We start from the raw sequence: 15,602 nt of genomic DNA on the forward strand, positions 1-15,602 counted from the left end.
GTTGGAACTTCAACATATGAATTTTGGGAGAATTTAATTTGGTTCATAACATACAGTATATACTCTTTTTGACTGGCTTATTCCACTGAGTAAAATTATTTTAAGATTCATTCATGTTGTTCAATGCATTGTTAGTCATTTTTTATTGCCTGGTTGCATTCTATTATGTAGACATACCACAATTTGTTTATCCAACTCTCCTGTTGATGGGCATTTGCACTGTTTCCAGTTTTTGGCTATTATAAGTAAAGCTGATAACATTAATATATAAGTCTTTATGCAGACATATGCTTTACTTTCTCTTAGGTAAAACATATGAATAGAACTGCTGAATCATATGGTAGGTATATGTTTAACTTTATTAGAAACAAACTCCATTTCATTGTAGTGAGCATAAAATGGTATCACATTATGGTTTTAATTTGCATTTTCCTGATGATTTATAATGGTGAATATCATTTCATGCATTTATTTGCCATCCATAGATCTTCCTTGAGAAGTGTCTGCTCAAATCTTTTGCTCATTTAGTGTTGGGTTCTTTGTCTTCTTCTTGATTTGTAGCAATTATAGATTATGAATATAAGTTTTTGTGAGATAAATGTTTTGCATGTATTTTTCTTCCAGCCTGTTGCTTTCCTTTTTGGTTTTATAATAATATGCTTTGAAGAGCAGGGATTTTTTCTTATTTGATGAAGTCCAATTTATTTTTTTTCTTTTACAATTTGAGGGTTTTGTGTCCTATTTAGGAAAAATTTGCCGAACCCAAGAGCAGTAACATCTTCTCCTAGGGTTTCTTTCAGAAGTTTTATGTTTTTAACTCTAATGATAGGTCTATAATCTACTTTGAGTTAATTTTTATGTAAGTTTTGAGGTAAGAATCAAAGTTCATTTTTGGTATATGAATATGCAACTCTCCAGACGATTTGCTGAAAGATTATCCCTTCCTTATTGTCTTGCATTAAATTTAGATATTATCATCTTCCCTGTTCTTCTCACATGAGCATACAGAGCACTCAATGAGAAATTCGTAAACATGCTCTGAAAAGTGAGAAGCTAACAGAAACCTAAGTCATTACCTTTATTAGTTCTGAGCAGATCCCTGAGAGACAGACAAATAACAGAAAAAGTATTAGGCCAAGAGTCGGAGAACCTGTGTGACTTGCTCTTTTATTAGTCTTCAAAATGCTTTGTAAGTTGTGAAATGGTAAAGAAATGGAAGATATTGTCTTTATACCTAAAAATTCCTATACTACAAAATAAAGGCCATTCTTGCTTGGCATAATGGTACGGGGCCATAAATATGACCATGCAAGTTGAAACCATGCAAAAGAATCTTAATAATCAATAGGAAATACTATTCTTGTTTCATGACTCTTAAATTTTTTTGTGAAATCATTAAAAACTTACTTATTGCTGGCTATACATATATAGAGAAGCAAAAAATAGCAAGACTAACATGTATTTAGAACATTGTAATTTAAAACATTAGAAATATTGGGAATTAAAGCATTTAATTTGTTTTAAAAAAAAAACTTACCAAGAGTAGTTTGAACAGTGTCTGCCTCTTCTTTTTGTTGTATAACTTAAAATACAGAGTGAGCATTTTTTCTATGTCTAGGCTAACTTCTAAGTCTGGATCAGTTTCTACCTTTTATCCTTGGCACTTATATTGTTGTGAAATAGCTCCAAAGTTTCTTTCTTTAATGTCAAGTTTTTGCCATCATTGCCTCCCCTAGGTTGCCTTTATCTTTTTCCTCACAACCACTTTGGTCATTCATGTCGGTGAGTTCCCCTTCCACAGGTGCCTTAGGCTGCAACTCTAGAGTCTCTTGAGCAATAGCAGTGTCAGCATGTCCCTGGTCAGCTAGTTCTTCTATAACTCCACTCAAATTTCATTCCCAACATTATCACTTTTTGTTTCTTTACTGTAGTTTCATGTCTCTCAGCCAAATCTCTCTCTCGATTATACATTTTGATAAAAGGTCATAGGGGTTTACCATTGAGAGACGAGAAGACAACACAATCAGATGCTTTGCTGTGTGTGAACTGAATAACAGGCTCACAGTTACCTATCACTGACATATGTTGAAAGAAGTAACATTTATTAGTCACTGGTCATGATGCACATCTGTTATTTACATAGGGACTTGTGGACTAAAGTGCTAGCAAAGATGCTTATTGCTTTAGGCAATTACTTGCAGTGAATATATTGTAGTAACTCAAATGTGAATTGTATTGTTGTGGGACTGGTGTTATTTAGTTAAACACAGTAACCGATATTTGAGCATATTGAGGCCATGCAAAGTGAAGGCTGCCTGTATTTGTAGTGTTCAAAGGTGTGTGAATTCATCCATTTAGTGTTCTCAGCATTTGAAGACGACACACAAATTACTTCTCTAGCTTTCTTGATGTGAATCTTCAGGAACCTTTTCTATAAAGCCAAGAAATGTGTGATTTTAAAAAACCAAAGAGTTTTTTGTGATGGCCACTTAAGTTGACTGAGTTTCAGATTAGATTACACTGTGTTATGAGGTAGATACACCAATGGGCCTTTAGGTAGAATATGGTTGAATTACAGTTTCTTTTCTTTTATGAAAAGCAGAAAGTTTCACATAACTTTCCTTACTTTAATGGTTTAACTTTATTTTTTATTATCTTTGAATTTCTTAGTTGTAACTCTTTTGATATCCAGAATAAAAACTTCAAGTCAGATAAAATATTATGTGTACCCTCTATTGTAAAATGAGCTTCTTACAATCCTGAGAGGCTAATTATTAAGGCATGTTTGCTTTTAGTCTCCCTGAGGGCAAACTGCACATGCAGGAATAGAAATTATGAAATTTGGACCTTTGACATTTTGGAGAAGCAACAAATTATTAGCATTATTTATTAAAATGTTTAATCATGGTTCATTACTCTGATTTCAGAAGTATTCATCAATGTACTTCTCCACACTCTCCCCACAGAAGATACAAAATAGATTATTTTAACCATGTTGGAAATGTATTTACTGTATTTTATAATCATAAAGTTATTTTCAATTTTAATAAACCCACTAAACATGAGGTATTTATCTAATGACAGCAATCACTGCATTCCACTCTGGTTTTTATAATAACTATCTCAAGTCTAGTAGGAGAAACAAAAATGAAAATAAATTAAAATATGGTTTGGTAGAAGGGGTGAGTGGTTACAAGATGCTAAGAAACTACTGGAAAAACACCAAACCTACCTTTGAGGAATATAAGAAAAGACTGTTGGAGCTGCTTAAGTAAGACAGCAGGAACTGCCTCAGCAAAGAAGGGATGAGTAGTTCTTTCAAGAACTGCAGTTTAGAGGCATAACAACCAACGAACAAAAAAAGAATTATTAATTCTAGATAGCAAAAGAAGTTCTGTGGGAGAGCTAAGGCTAGAGAAGCAAACAGGTGAAATTCATATGCCATGTTAAACAACTGCACCATGACAGTAACAAAGAGCCAAGAAAGAGCTTTAAAAGAAAAGCTACATGTTCTGACTTGCATTTTAAGGAAATCTCAGTAGCTTTTGTGAATGATCAGAAAGTGAGGCAGTAAACCAGCTGAGAGTTAAAATGGGCTCAGACTAAGTCAGCAGCCATGGGAAATGAGAGATGGGGTAGGACCCTGGAGGTATTACAATCAACTGACTCCCTGTTTTCTGGTTTGAACTTGGTGATTACGTAAGATGTGAAATATAAGAAGAGGATTAAGTTGGAGGAAGTAAAATAGTAAATTTAGTTTTGAAAAACCTTGACACTGAAAGGAATGTGAGTTATGGAATGAGATTTCCTGCCTAAGATTAAAATTGCATTGTTGTGTTTTGATTCTGCTCTTTGAATGGCCTGAGATGGATAACTCCTAAGAGTAACTAAGTGGGGAGGACAGAAGTGCCACTACCCTCCCATCAACACTGGGAAGCAATGTTAAGGCCCTGTGGAGACAACCAAAAGGCAGCCTCCTGTTGGAGAGGAGATTCATAGCTTTATTGTCCAGGATGAAGGATGCAAATAGCTTTTTTGTGTGTCTAAACAAAATAGCCAGAGAAGGTGGTTAAGGCTTTGGGTACCAAATCCAATAGTATGACTCAGACCATTGGATTTTGTTTTGGAAGGCTCATGCCCTGAGAAGCAGCAATATATGAGAACAAGGCTGAAGGACTGCTTTAAAGGACCCTGTGACAGTGGCTGAAGGATGTACCAGAAAGAGAGGAACTGACTCTCTCCTATGCAGCACATATCTTAGAATCTGCCCAGGTCGCCCAGTGCTATGTGCCAGAACTCTTCATCCTGGTCACAGGCCAAAATGTCTCATACAAAAAGCCATACAGTGCCCTTTTCACTTTTGCTAAATGTAAACAGGAAAATAATCAAAACCATTTTTAGCTTACATGGAAGAATATCTCGGTATCTATTTTTTTCTCTGTTGTTTGGTTGATTCCCAGATTTGAACTCACCAGGCAGATTCTTCAGTTCCAAAGCCTTTAAAAGGTTAAAAAAATAAATAAATAATAAATTGTGTATTTACTATAACCAATAAACAAGAAAAAAATCTGCCTTTGTTTAGTGCTCATGATCCTTAAACCCCATCTGACATGACCTGCTATTTAATGTTTTGTGTTAAGTTAGATCCCCATTTTAAAAGTACTATATAAAATATCTCAAGTTTAGATGCCAATCAATGAGCTGCTTAATAAGAAAATGTTAAACTTTCTGGAGATACTTCCCATTTGAACTTCATTTTGTTCTTCTTTCATAAAAAAGGAAATACAGGCTAATCACTTCTCCCAACCTACCCACAGATCTATCATTTTATAAATAAAAATAACAAAATAACAATAACAGAAACATGTAAACAAAAAATATATACAAACAGTCTCACAATTTACCTTTCCCCTTTGAAGAAATTATAGTTAGGACCCTAAGAATCCTTCCTTTCAAAAAATTTCTTTACCAAGTGTGAATTCAACAAACACTTATTAAGCATTTAGTAGGTACCTGGCCCTGTTTCAGACACTGGAATACAGAGATGAATTGGATAATGGCCTCATCCTTAAGGAGTGAACAGAGTAGTTAGAGGACATGTAATCAAATACCATGTGACCAATGTACGGAGACACTAGTATAAATGACAGTACTAGATTGCACCTAAAAGTCAAGAAGAAAAGCTCCTAAAGATGAAGTAGCCCTTGAACTGGGCCTTAGTAAGTCATTGGAAGTTAGCATATGAAAAACAGTGTGTACATAGAAGGAAAGAGGAGAGAAGGTGAAGGGGTGGAAATAATGGAGGCATAAGCATCCCTTTGGGAAACTGTGACTAATATGGTAATAAGAGCACAGAGCACATGATCTAGTCCAACAACAGACTAAAACTACAAATGATCTTGTTTCGTATATAAATGAAATTAGGAAGTAGCTAGTCAAAATCTATTAGAATATTTGTGGAGAAAGCCTGAGAATCTATACATTTTCAAAGCTCTTGGGTAACTCTTGTGTAGCCAACATAGCAACCATGGGGAAGAAGGAGCCTGTGAAGGTTTTAAGTAGTATGATAAAATGATCAAGTCTTTCTAAAATTAATTAATTTCATTAATTAATCTGGAAAATTAATCTGGAAAAAATCTGTAGGAAGAATGAGAAAAAATTTCATAAATGAATAATGATGGCAGATGAGTCTCATTAGATGTTAAAAGATAATATGAAACTCTGCTAATTAACAGAGTAATACCAATAAAGGAATAAGAAAATCAGTAGAAAAAGTCCAAGAATAAATTAAAATATATGTAAAGCTCTAGTATATGATAAAAGTGGCATTTTGCATCACTCAAGGGAAGTTCCAGGAGAGTCTTGGGACAACTGGATAGCTATATAATGCTGAGTCCCTATCAAACATCTTATACCAAATTAAATTCTAGCTGCATCAAAGAGTTAAATGCTTAAAAAATCATAAAAGTACTAGAAAAAAACATGAAGTAATTATTACAATCCTAGAGTAAAAGAAGCATTCCTAAAGAGCACCAAAAGCCCCAAACTCAGAAGCCCCAAAAGAAAAGATTGCCATATTTGACCACTAAAAATCAGCTATTTCTTCATGGTAAACAGGCATGTGTGTGCAAGTGCATGTGAACCTGTGTGTAACACAAACAACAACAGAAAAAATACTACATGTAAGACACAAAAAGGCACAATTTTTTCCTTAAAGAGTTAGTAATCGGCCAGGTGCGGTGACTCACACCTGTAATCCCAAAGGGCGGATCACCTTAGGTCAGGAGTTTGACGCCAGCCGGCCAACATGGTGAAACCCCGTCTCTATTAAAAATACAAAAATTAGCCAGGTGTGGTGGCAGGCACCTGTAATCTTATCTACTCAGGAGGCTGAGGCAGGAGAATTGCTTGAACGTGGGAGGCAGAGGTTGCAGTGAGCTGAGATCACACCATTGCACTCCAGCCTGGGGGACAAGAGCGAGACTTCATCTCAAAAAAAAAAAAAAAGAGTTAGTAACCAATAAGAAAAAAAAAAAATAGAAAATGGGGCAAAGAATTGAAACTAGCAGTTCTCTGAAAATATAAAAGGCTTAAAAACATATGGAAAGATATTCTTTTGTTCTCAAATAAAGAAATACCAATTAAATAATCAATAAGAAACAATTTGTCATTTAAGAGATGAGAAAAGATCCAAAAAATTGATAGCCCAAGATATTAATATTGTCTTTCTAGGAATTTGTTCTAAAAATATTTAAATATATGCATACAGTATATGAAGAGAGATGACTGCTGTTCATAATAGCAAAGACTAGAACAACCTAAATGTCCAAGTGTTGCATGGTAGTTAATTATATGGATAAGAACCTTAATTTCAGAAATTAAATATTATAAGTATCTCAATTTTGAAAATTAATTACCATATAATTACTATGCAACACTTAAAAAAATGAGATACTGCTATACATGCTGATAATATATTTGGAAATTGTATCTAGGTGGAAAATAAATTTAAGGATGTAAAGTGCATTCCAACAAATTTTTTAAAAAGTGTGCATGACAAAATGACAAAATGAATAGTGTAAAGGCATCCTAGAAAGTCTTGAGAGAAAGAGACTTTCTATTTTATATCCTTTTATGTTATTTGGCTTTTTTTTTTTTTCTAACCATGTACATCTATTACTTTAAAATATATATAATATTTAAAAGTAAAAATAATGTACTAAAACCAAATAAAGAAAGAAAAGAAAAGAAACCCTCTGGCAATGATATAAAAAAAGAAATCACATATAGACTTTTGTTAAGAAAATATTTACCATAAATTCCTGCATGATATCATATGCTCCTGTTTTTTTCTCAAGCATTTTCAAACAATCCTTGATGGCTGTCTGCTCATGAAAATTGAATATTAATGGCCGAACCTGAGCCAACTGATGTAGTTCCCCTTCAGAAACAATTTTGTGTGTATCTAAGGAAAAGAAAAATTCACATATAAAGTCACTGGTATATATGTGAAGGGAGACTTTATTTTTGTTTCTGTTTCTCTTAAAGGCACAACCATTTAAGGGTAAAAAGAAGTTTATTTTTCCACAGATAAAGAGTACATTACTTGGAAAGAGGCTTCCTTTGGAAAAAATCATGGCTATTTACACCTTGAAATTATACAAAATCCACTGTCCTTGGAGAAAACTGTTTAGTGCTACAAACATAACAGATGCTGTGTATTGAGAAGTGTTCTGCTTTATAATGTGAATTGGGTATATGGATTGACAGTTATGCCAAAGCAAGAACGTACAAGGCTTAGATTAGGAAAAAGAGAACTTTTGCCTTCCCTGGGACCAAGTGTTTGGAAGTTCCTAGAGTCTGAGATGTGGGGATGTGGAGAGTTCACGTCCTGTTTCATTACTCTGAAACAGATTGAACATGAATACACACACGTGCACACACACCAAGGATGGAGAGAATCTATGCAATGTAATTAATAAGACTGAATAATGGATACATATGGACATTTGTAACCAATAATTAGGGAGAACATTCTATTAATATTTAATAACATATGCAATCTTTTTATTTTTAAAATTATGATCTTTTAGGTCATGTTGACAGTCAAGGTTCCAAATATCTGAAATTTTATACATCAGGTCCACTGGCCAAAATGCAATAAATCTAGAAGTCAACAGTAAAAGAATATTTTAAAAGCTTCAAAATTTTGAGGTAAGATGTTCAAGTAAAACAAGTTCTCATCATCTCTTTGCAAAGCCAAATAATGTGAACAATAATCAAGTTAATACCAGCAAAACGATGCATACAAAACAATACAGAAAAAGAAAGAGGTGGACATTTCTAAGAATCTGCACATTCCTGGGAAGCACATCTTGTCTTGGAACTCCACTATATACAGAGGCTGTTTGTAGAATTGGAAGTGAGGGTTCTTGGTTGGGATAGACAGGCACAGAAATCCTAAAATTTCTCACAAATTTCCCTAACCTTAGTATGAAAGGAGGTCTAAGCAGGCTAGAAGGGGAGATAAAATTTCCACCAGAGTAGAAGCCATTTTGATCATCTTTGATCCCCAGCAGGAAAACCTTTAGACCTTCACATTGTGTCCCATCTTTGCTAGTACAAAAGCTGAGAGAATGAAGAGAGAAAAAAAATGAAAATGTAGAATGACTGGAACAAACACTGGTGTTGACTCCCCAACACTGATTCTACCCCTCTGGTTAGTTAAAGCCATTTGTGATCATTCCACAGTAAGATCCTTCCAGTGAATAATTCAGAAATGGGTAGGTGATTTGCGCCACCCACAGAAACAGGCTGGTCTTGTAAAAAAGAGAAGCAAACCTCTCTTCTACCTTCATCCCTCTGTACAGACATAAACAAAGAAGCATTAAGGACCTAATTATCATAGTCTGCCCTCTTATGGCCACAAAAGGAAGGAGTATAGCAAATGTGAAAAACATAAAGAACCTATGTTCTTGGTGACATTAGCAACTGATCATACTGAACCTGGAATCCTTCCTATCTCTGGACTTCCATTATGGTAGAAAATACATATCTTTATCATTAACATCATTCTGAACTTGGTCTCTTTTTCTTGTAGCCTGGTCCAAGAAAGGTGAGGTTTCAGCTGTAGATCACGGGAATCATTTCAGCCAGTTTACAGAAAGGGATTTGATCTAGCTATTTGGTGCTTGTATCACCATTGGGTGGGCTTGAAGAGCAGATGCCTCTCTCATTATGATCCAAGAACACTGCACAATGGTCTGCCAAGAAAAGTTCTGTCTCTACTACAATTAGGAAACTGAGGAAGTTGGAGATCATTTTTTCTAGCCACTGGCTCCTGGATGACACCACTTGAGCAACAATGGAGAAATGAGAAAGTCACTACCACAACTGTTGGCTCTAATAACACATCACCTTACCTATAATGAGGACCAGGAACGCCAAGCCTGCTGTGATGTATAGCAACAAAATGGATGTCTCTCTAAATATTTACATCTTGGCTAAGTACATATGATTAGTGAAGCCCAAATAAGCTTCTTGAAATAAGAAGTCTTGAAAATGTAATTTTTCACTTTTCTGCCTGTGCCATATAGGAAGGTACACTAGGAGAAGGGTCTGATTGATATTGAGTAAGGGCATCTATGATATCTGCTTAACATTTCAGCCACACCATGCCCTTTGAGTATCCTGCTCCTCAGTCCCTACCCCTTCAGCACACTTATCATTGTCCTCAGGCAAAATAACAAATGCAGCCCTCCAAAATATAGTTTACAGGGGAAGATAATGAGATCCAAATAAAAATGGAAATCAAGAAGAATTCATTCCTGCTCAATCAACAAAATCGAAGAGATAGAAAAAACTATACATGTTCGTAACAAAATGCAATAAAACATGAAACAGAAAAAATAATAATATAATATAATATAGCATGCAGAATAATTTTTAAAATCTATTCTAAAATGGAAGATAAGCTTAAAAAGGAAAATTCACTGTGTACGCAACATCTGTCAAAAGAAAAAAAAATAAATTATTTTAAGTAAGAGTTCACAAGGAGATAAGAAAACAATAGAATGAGGTAAAAATTAGTTTATAAACCTAAGAAAATAAAAGTAAAACTCAAAAGTACATAATTATAGCAATTTATAATTATATCAAATTCTGCAAGAAACAAAGCAGACAGTTCAAAATCGACTTATTGACATAGGACAAAGGCATGTGTACATTTATTAATGAAGACAAGAAAGGTTTAAAAACAAACAATGAAAAGATAATGCATGTGAGGACCTCATCAGAGGCTCAGGAGAAAAGCTGGAGACAGGGTGAGGAACTTGAGAAATCCTCCTTCGTGGGGCAAGCTTGGGAAGGGGAAAAACAGCATTCACAGGAATGGCACAAAGCATGTCCAGAATGCTTTTCCCTATTTCCCTAATGGACCAAAAGCATAAGAAGCTGGGGAAAGGCATGAAACTCTGTCATCCTCAAGGCACAAGTGAAGACTCATTAACATTGGGGGTAGGGAAGGGAGAAGAGCATCCCGGACTTAGGCCATAAGACATTCCCTACCCCTGAAGAATGGACAGAACAACAAAGAAGGTACCACCTGAGGCCTTCCTAAGACTGAGGCTGAACAAGGACATCAAAGAATGTCACCTCCAACCAGGCTGGCAAGCAAGGTAATCATAAGTAAGAGCTCTGTACTGCTGGGAATTAGACAAGATCATGGAGAGGACCTTCTCTGAGGTGCATGTACAATGGGAAGAGCTAAAGCAGAAGGTGGAGTAAACACTGAGGCAAATCCTCTACATGCAAGGTAACACTGGAGGAATTTGAAGCTGGTGGTGTATTGAGGGTAACCATAGCAACATCAAATCCAAGCCCTGCTGCATTACTGAATAAACTGATGCAACTCCTCACACTGAAGGGCTACCAAAAAAAGAGGCATGTCCATCCCTATGTACCACAGCGTCTAGAACTTAGGTAAGAAATACTACAATAGCTCCTCTTTATCTGCAGGGGATATGTTCCAAGACCCCCAGTGAATGCCTGAAACTCTGGATAGTACTGAACCTGACTATCATCAACTGAAACATATTTTTGTTCATGTCTTCCACCCATAAATTTAATGCCTTTTCCATCTTAAGTAAGCATGTATCATGCACTGTGGCCATAACTTTGGCACTCTGATGTGCAACAGCAAAACTTGGATAGAAGATTCATTCTTACCATAGGTCTAAGCAACTTTAGCATATAATTTTTTTCTTTCCTTATTAAGTCAAAAACTTTCATCTTTTCATGTAAAGAAAGCACTTTACAGCTTCCCTTTGGCATATCCAAACTGCCAGCATTACTGCTCTTTGGGGTCATTACTAAGTAAAATAAGAGCTACTTGAACACAAGCACTGTGAGGCCAAAACAGTAGATCTGATAACCAAGATGACTACTAGTTGGCTAACAGGCAGGTAGCATATACAGCATGAATATGCTAGACAAAGGGACGATTCACTTCCAGGCAGGAAAAAGCTAGACAGTGTGAGGTTTCATCACACTGCTCAGAACAGCATACAATTTAAAACTTACTGTTTATATCTGGAATTATCCACTTAACATTTGTAGTCTGTGGTCGACTGCAGGTAACTGAAACTATGAAGAGTGAAACCACGGATAAGGCATTTTTACTTCCATCTCTAGACTATACAATATCCAGTTTTCAACCAAAAAATTATAGAGTACACACAGAAGAAAAAGAGAAAAAAGTTGTCAAGAGACAAAACAATCAACAGAACCTGGAGCTACAAGGTTATTTTGTAGAAAATAGCTACAAGAAATATTTTTTGCAGAATTTTTTGTAAAAAAGCTACAAGAAATATTTTTTTAAAACAGAGATATAACATATGTTAAAACTGTCAAGTGATGAATTTAAAATAGTAATAATCGAGGTGTGAAAAGTCAGTGGGAAAAGTAAACAACTTACATGAACAAATGGAGAATTTCAATGGAGAAATGGAAACCATAAAAAAGAATCAAGTGGAAATGCTTAAAGTAAAAAAATATTGTAAGAAATTAAGCACATTATTGATAAGCTCATCAGTAGATTTTACAGAGGCAAGAAAAGAGTTCATGAATTACAAAATAAATCAAGAGGAATTATCCAAATTAGAACACAGAGAAAAAAAGGTAGATGAGTGGCGGAGGCAGAGAAGAAGAGACCATCCAAGAACCACAAGCCAATATCAAGCAGACTAATATATTATACCTGTAAATGGAATCCCAAAATAGAAGAGAAGGAGAATTGGGCAGAAAAAATATTAGAAAAGATAATAACTGAGAATTTCTTCCAAAATGAATGAGACACCAAGCCTCAGATCCAAAAGCTCATCAAAAACAATATAAGCCAGAAGACAACTGAGTGACAACTTTAATGTAATCAAAGAAAAAATCCACACAAAGAAATTAAGATTTCAGCAAATACATGACTAATTATAAAAGCTAGTATTCTTGTAACAAAAATGTGTAACTTCACTTTTTCTTTTCTACATGATTTGAGATGACATTTTTCTAAATTTATTAGTCTAAAAATAAAAAACTGTCATAACTTTAGATTGTAAATCCACATTTTGTTTTCTACATAGAAAACTAAAGCATTAAAAACATTATTTTATGTTTTGGGACACATAATATATAAGAATGTAATTTTGTGATAACAAATGAAAAAGGTGGGGGGCAGAACAGTTAAAGGAGCACAGTTTTTTGTGTGTGTGTGTGTGTTTTGTTTTTTGTATTTTACTGAATTAAGCTGGCATAAATCCAAATTAGAGTGATAAGTTTAGGATGTTAAATATAATGCCCATGGTAACCACAAAGAAAATAGCTAAAATATATATACAAAGGAAAGTTTTAAAAAATTAAAATTTTTTTTACAAAAGGCAAATAAATACAAAAGGAAATAGTAAGGCAAAAAAAAAATGAGGAACAGAAAAGCTACAAGAAATATTTTTTTAAAACAGCAAAATGAGAGAAGTCCCTCCTTATCAGTAATTACTTTAGATGTAAAGGAATTAAGCTCTCCAATTGAAAGAGAGATTGGCAGAATGGATTAAAAAAAATAAAAACATGACCCAACTATACACTGTCTACAAGGGACTCACTTTAGATCCAAAGACACAAATAGGTTAAAAGTAAAAGAAATATTCCATGCAAACAGGAACCAAAACAGAGCATGAATAGCTATATTAATATCAGATAAAATCGATTCTAATTTTAAAAAGTTAAAAATGACAAAGAAGGACATTATATATCAGGTTCTATATAAAAGGTTCAATACAGCAAGAACATATAACAATTATAAACATTTATGCACCTAATAACAGGTAATCAAAATACACAAAGCAAAAATTGACAGGAATGAAGAGATAAACAGTTTCATAACAATAATTGAAGACTTCAATATCCCATTTTCATTAGTGGATAGAACAATCAAACAGAAGAAGAGGGAGGAATTGAACAATATAATAAACGAAGTATATCTAACAGATACATACAGAATCCTCTGTGCAACAACAGACCACATATTCAAGAACACATGTAATACTTTGCATGTGTTAGGCTTTAAACTAAGTATCAATCAATTTTAAAAGATTAATATCACAAAGAGTATCTTCTCCAAATACAAGAGATAAAATTAGAAATCAAATATAAGAAAAACTGATAAACTTACAAATTTGTGAAAATTAACATATTTTTAAAATTCCAATGGATCAAAGAAGAAATTACAAGGGAAATTAGAAACATTTAGAAATGAATGAAAATGTAACACAACATATCAAAACTATGGGACACAGCAAAAGCAGGGTTAAGGGGGGAATTTATAGCTATAAATGCTTACACGAATAAAACAAGACCTTAAACTAGCTTTACAACGTAAGGAATTACAAAAAGAAGAACAAACTAAACCTAAAGCTAACAAAAGGAAGGAAATAGTAAAGATTAGAGCAGAGGTCAAAATATAAAATATAAAAAAGAGAAAAATCAATGAAACCAAAAGCAAGTTCTTCAAAAATATCAACAAAATGATGTGATGAACCTTTAATTAGATAAACTAAGATAAAAAGAGAAAAGAATCAAATTACCAAAATCAGAAATAAAAATGAGGACATTACTACCAATTCTAAAGACACAAAAAAGATAAGGGAGTACTATGATCAATTGTATGCAAAAAAATAAAAATAAAAATAAAAAGCTGGATAACCTCAATGAAATAGACAAATTTATAGAAACACAAAACCTACCAAAACCAAACCACAAAGAAATAGACCTATAACTAGTAAGGTGATTGAATAAGTTATCAAAATTATCCCAAAAAAGTAAGCCCTGGATCCAATGGCTTCACTGGTAAATTCTACCAAACATTTAAAGAACTAACACCAATACTTCTCAACTGTTCAAAAACTTTAAAGAGTAGGGAACACTTCCTAACTTATTCTACGAGGCCAGCATTATCCCAATATCAAATTGGGATATTACCCTACAAGAAAAGAATATTAAAGGCCTATATCCATCTTAAACATTGATGTAAAAATCCTCAACAAAATAGTAGCAAAGCAAATATTCAGCAGCATATTAAAAAGATCAAAAGACTATGTGGGATTTATTATCGGAATGCAAGGATGACTTAACATCCTTAAAATCAAGGTAATACAACACATTAACAGAATGAAAGGGGAAAAAAGACATGATTATCTCAACTGATGCAGAGAAAGTATTTGACAAAATTCAACATCCTTTCAAGGTTATATTCTTTTTTTTTTTTTTTGACAGAGTTTCACTGTTGCACAGGCTGAAGTACACTGGAGAGATCCTGGCTCACTGCAACCTCTGCCTCCTGGGTTCAAGTGACTCTCCTGCCTCAGACTCCAAAGCAGCTGGGATTACAGGCACCTGCTACCACGTCCAGCTAATTTTTGTACTTTTTCTTTAGTAGAGACATGTTGGCCAGAATGGTCATGAACTCCCCGACCTCAGGTGATCTGCCTGCCTTGGCCTCCCAAAGTGCTGGGATTACAGGCATGAGCCACCATGTCCGGCCTATTCATTTGTAGAAAAAAATTCAACAAACTAGGAACATAAGGAAGATACATAAACATAATAAAAGTTATATATGGAAAACCCACAGCAAACATAATCAATGTTGAAAGAGTAAAAGCTTTTCCCCTAAGATCAGAAACAAGGCATGGATGCCACTTTTGCCACTTCTACTTAACATAGTATTGGAAGTCCTAGTCAGAGAAATTAGGGGACAAAAAGAAATAAAAGGCATCCAAATTGGGTAAAACAAAAAGTAAACATCTCTGTCTGCAAATGATATGATATACATAGAAAATCCTAAAGATGACTGGATTTTACACACACACACACACACACACACACATACACACACACACACAGAGTTAAAAAAAATGAATTCTGTAAAGTGGCAGGATAAAAAGTCACACACAAAAATCAGTTGCATTTATATATACTCACATGAACCATCTGAAAATGAAATTAAGAAGACAATTTCATTTACAATAACATATAAAAAGAAATAAAATACTTTGAAATTA

The 15,602-nt window shown here is 34.2% G+C and overlaps 1 protein-coding gene across 50 annotated transcripts in view; it reads right to left on the minus strand.

Annotated features, from left to right (window-relative positions):
- The window catches only part of LOC105486665 (protein tyrosine phosphatase non-receptor type 20), a 123,713-nt gene that overhangs the window by 44,435 nt on the left and 63,676 nt on the right, over positions 1-15,602 (minus strand). For 47 of the 50 annotated variants that reach the window (XR_011607897.1, XR_011607898.1, XM_071069924.1 and 44 more), the window contains 2 exons: positions 7,314-7,465; positions 4,407-4,497 (listed from right to left, as the gene is read on the minus strand). Coding sequence is in view for 47 of the 50 variants with exons in the window: in XM_071069924.1 (XP_070926025.1) it covers positions 4,407-4,497; positions 7,314-7,465 (243 nt within the window). In the remaining 3 variants the exon portion in view is untranslated. The remainder of the gene's footprint in view (positions 1-4,406; positions 4,498-7,313; positions 7,466-15,602) is intronic. The other 3 variants (XR_011607899.1, XM_071069927.1, XM_071069928.1) reach the window with 1 other exon arrangement.

The sequence above is a fragment of the Macaca nemestrina genome, chromosome 9 (assembly GCF_043159975.1).
Source record: "Macaca nemestrina isolate mMacNem1 chromosome 9, mMacNem.hap1, whole genome shotgun sequence".
NCBI lineage: Eukaryota > Metazoa > Chordata > Mammalia > Primates > Cercopithecidae > Macaca > Macaca nemestrina.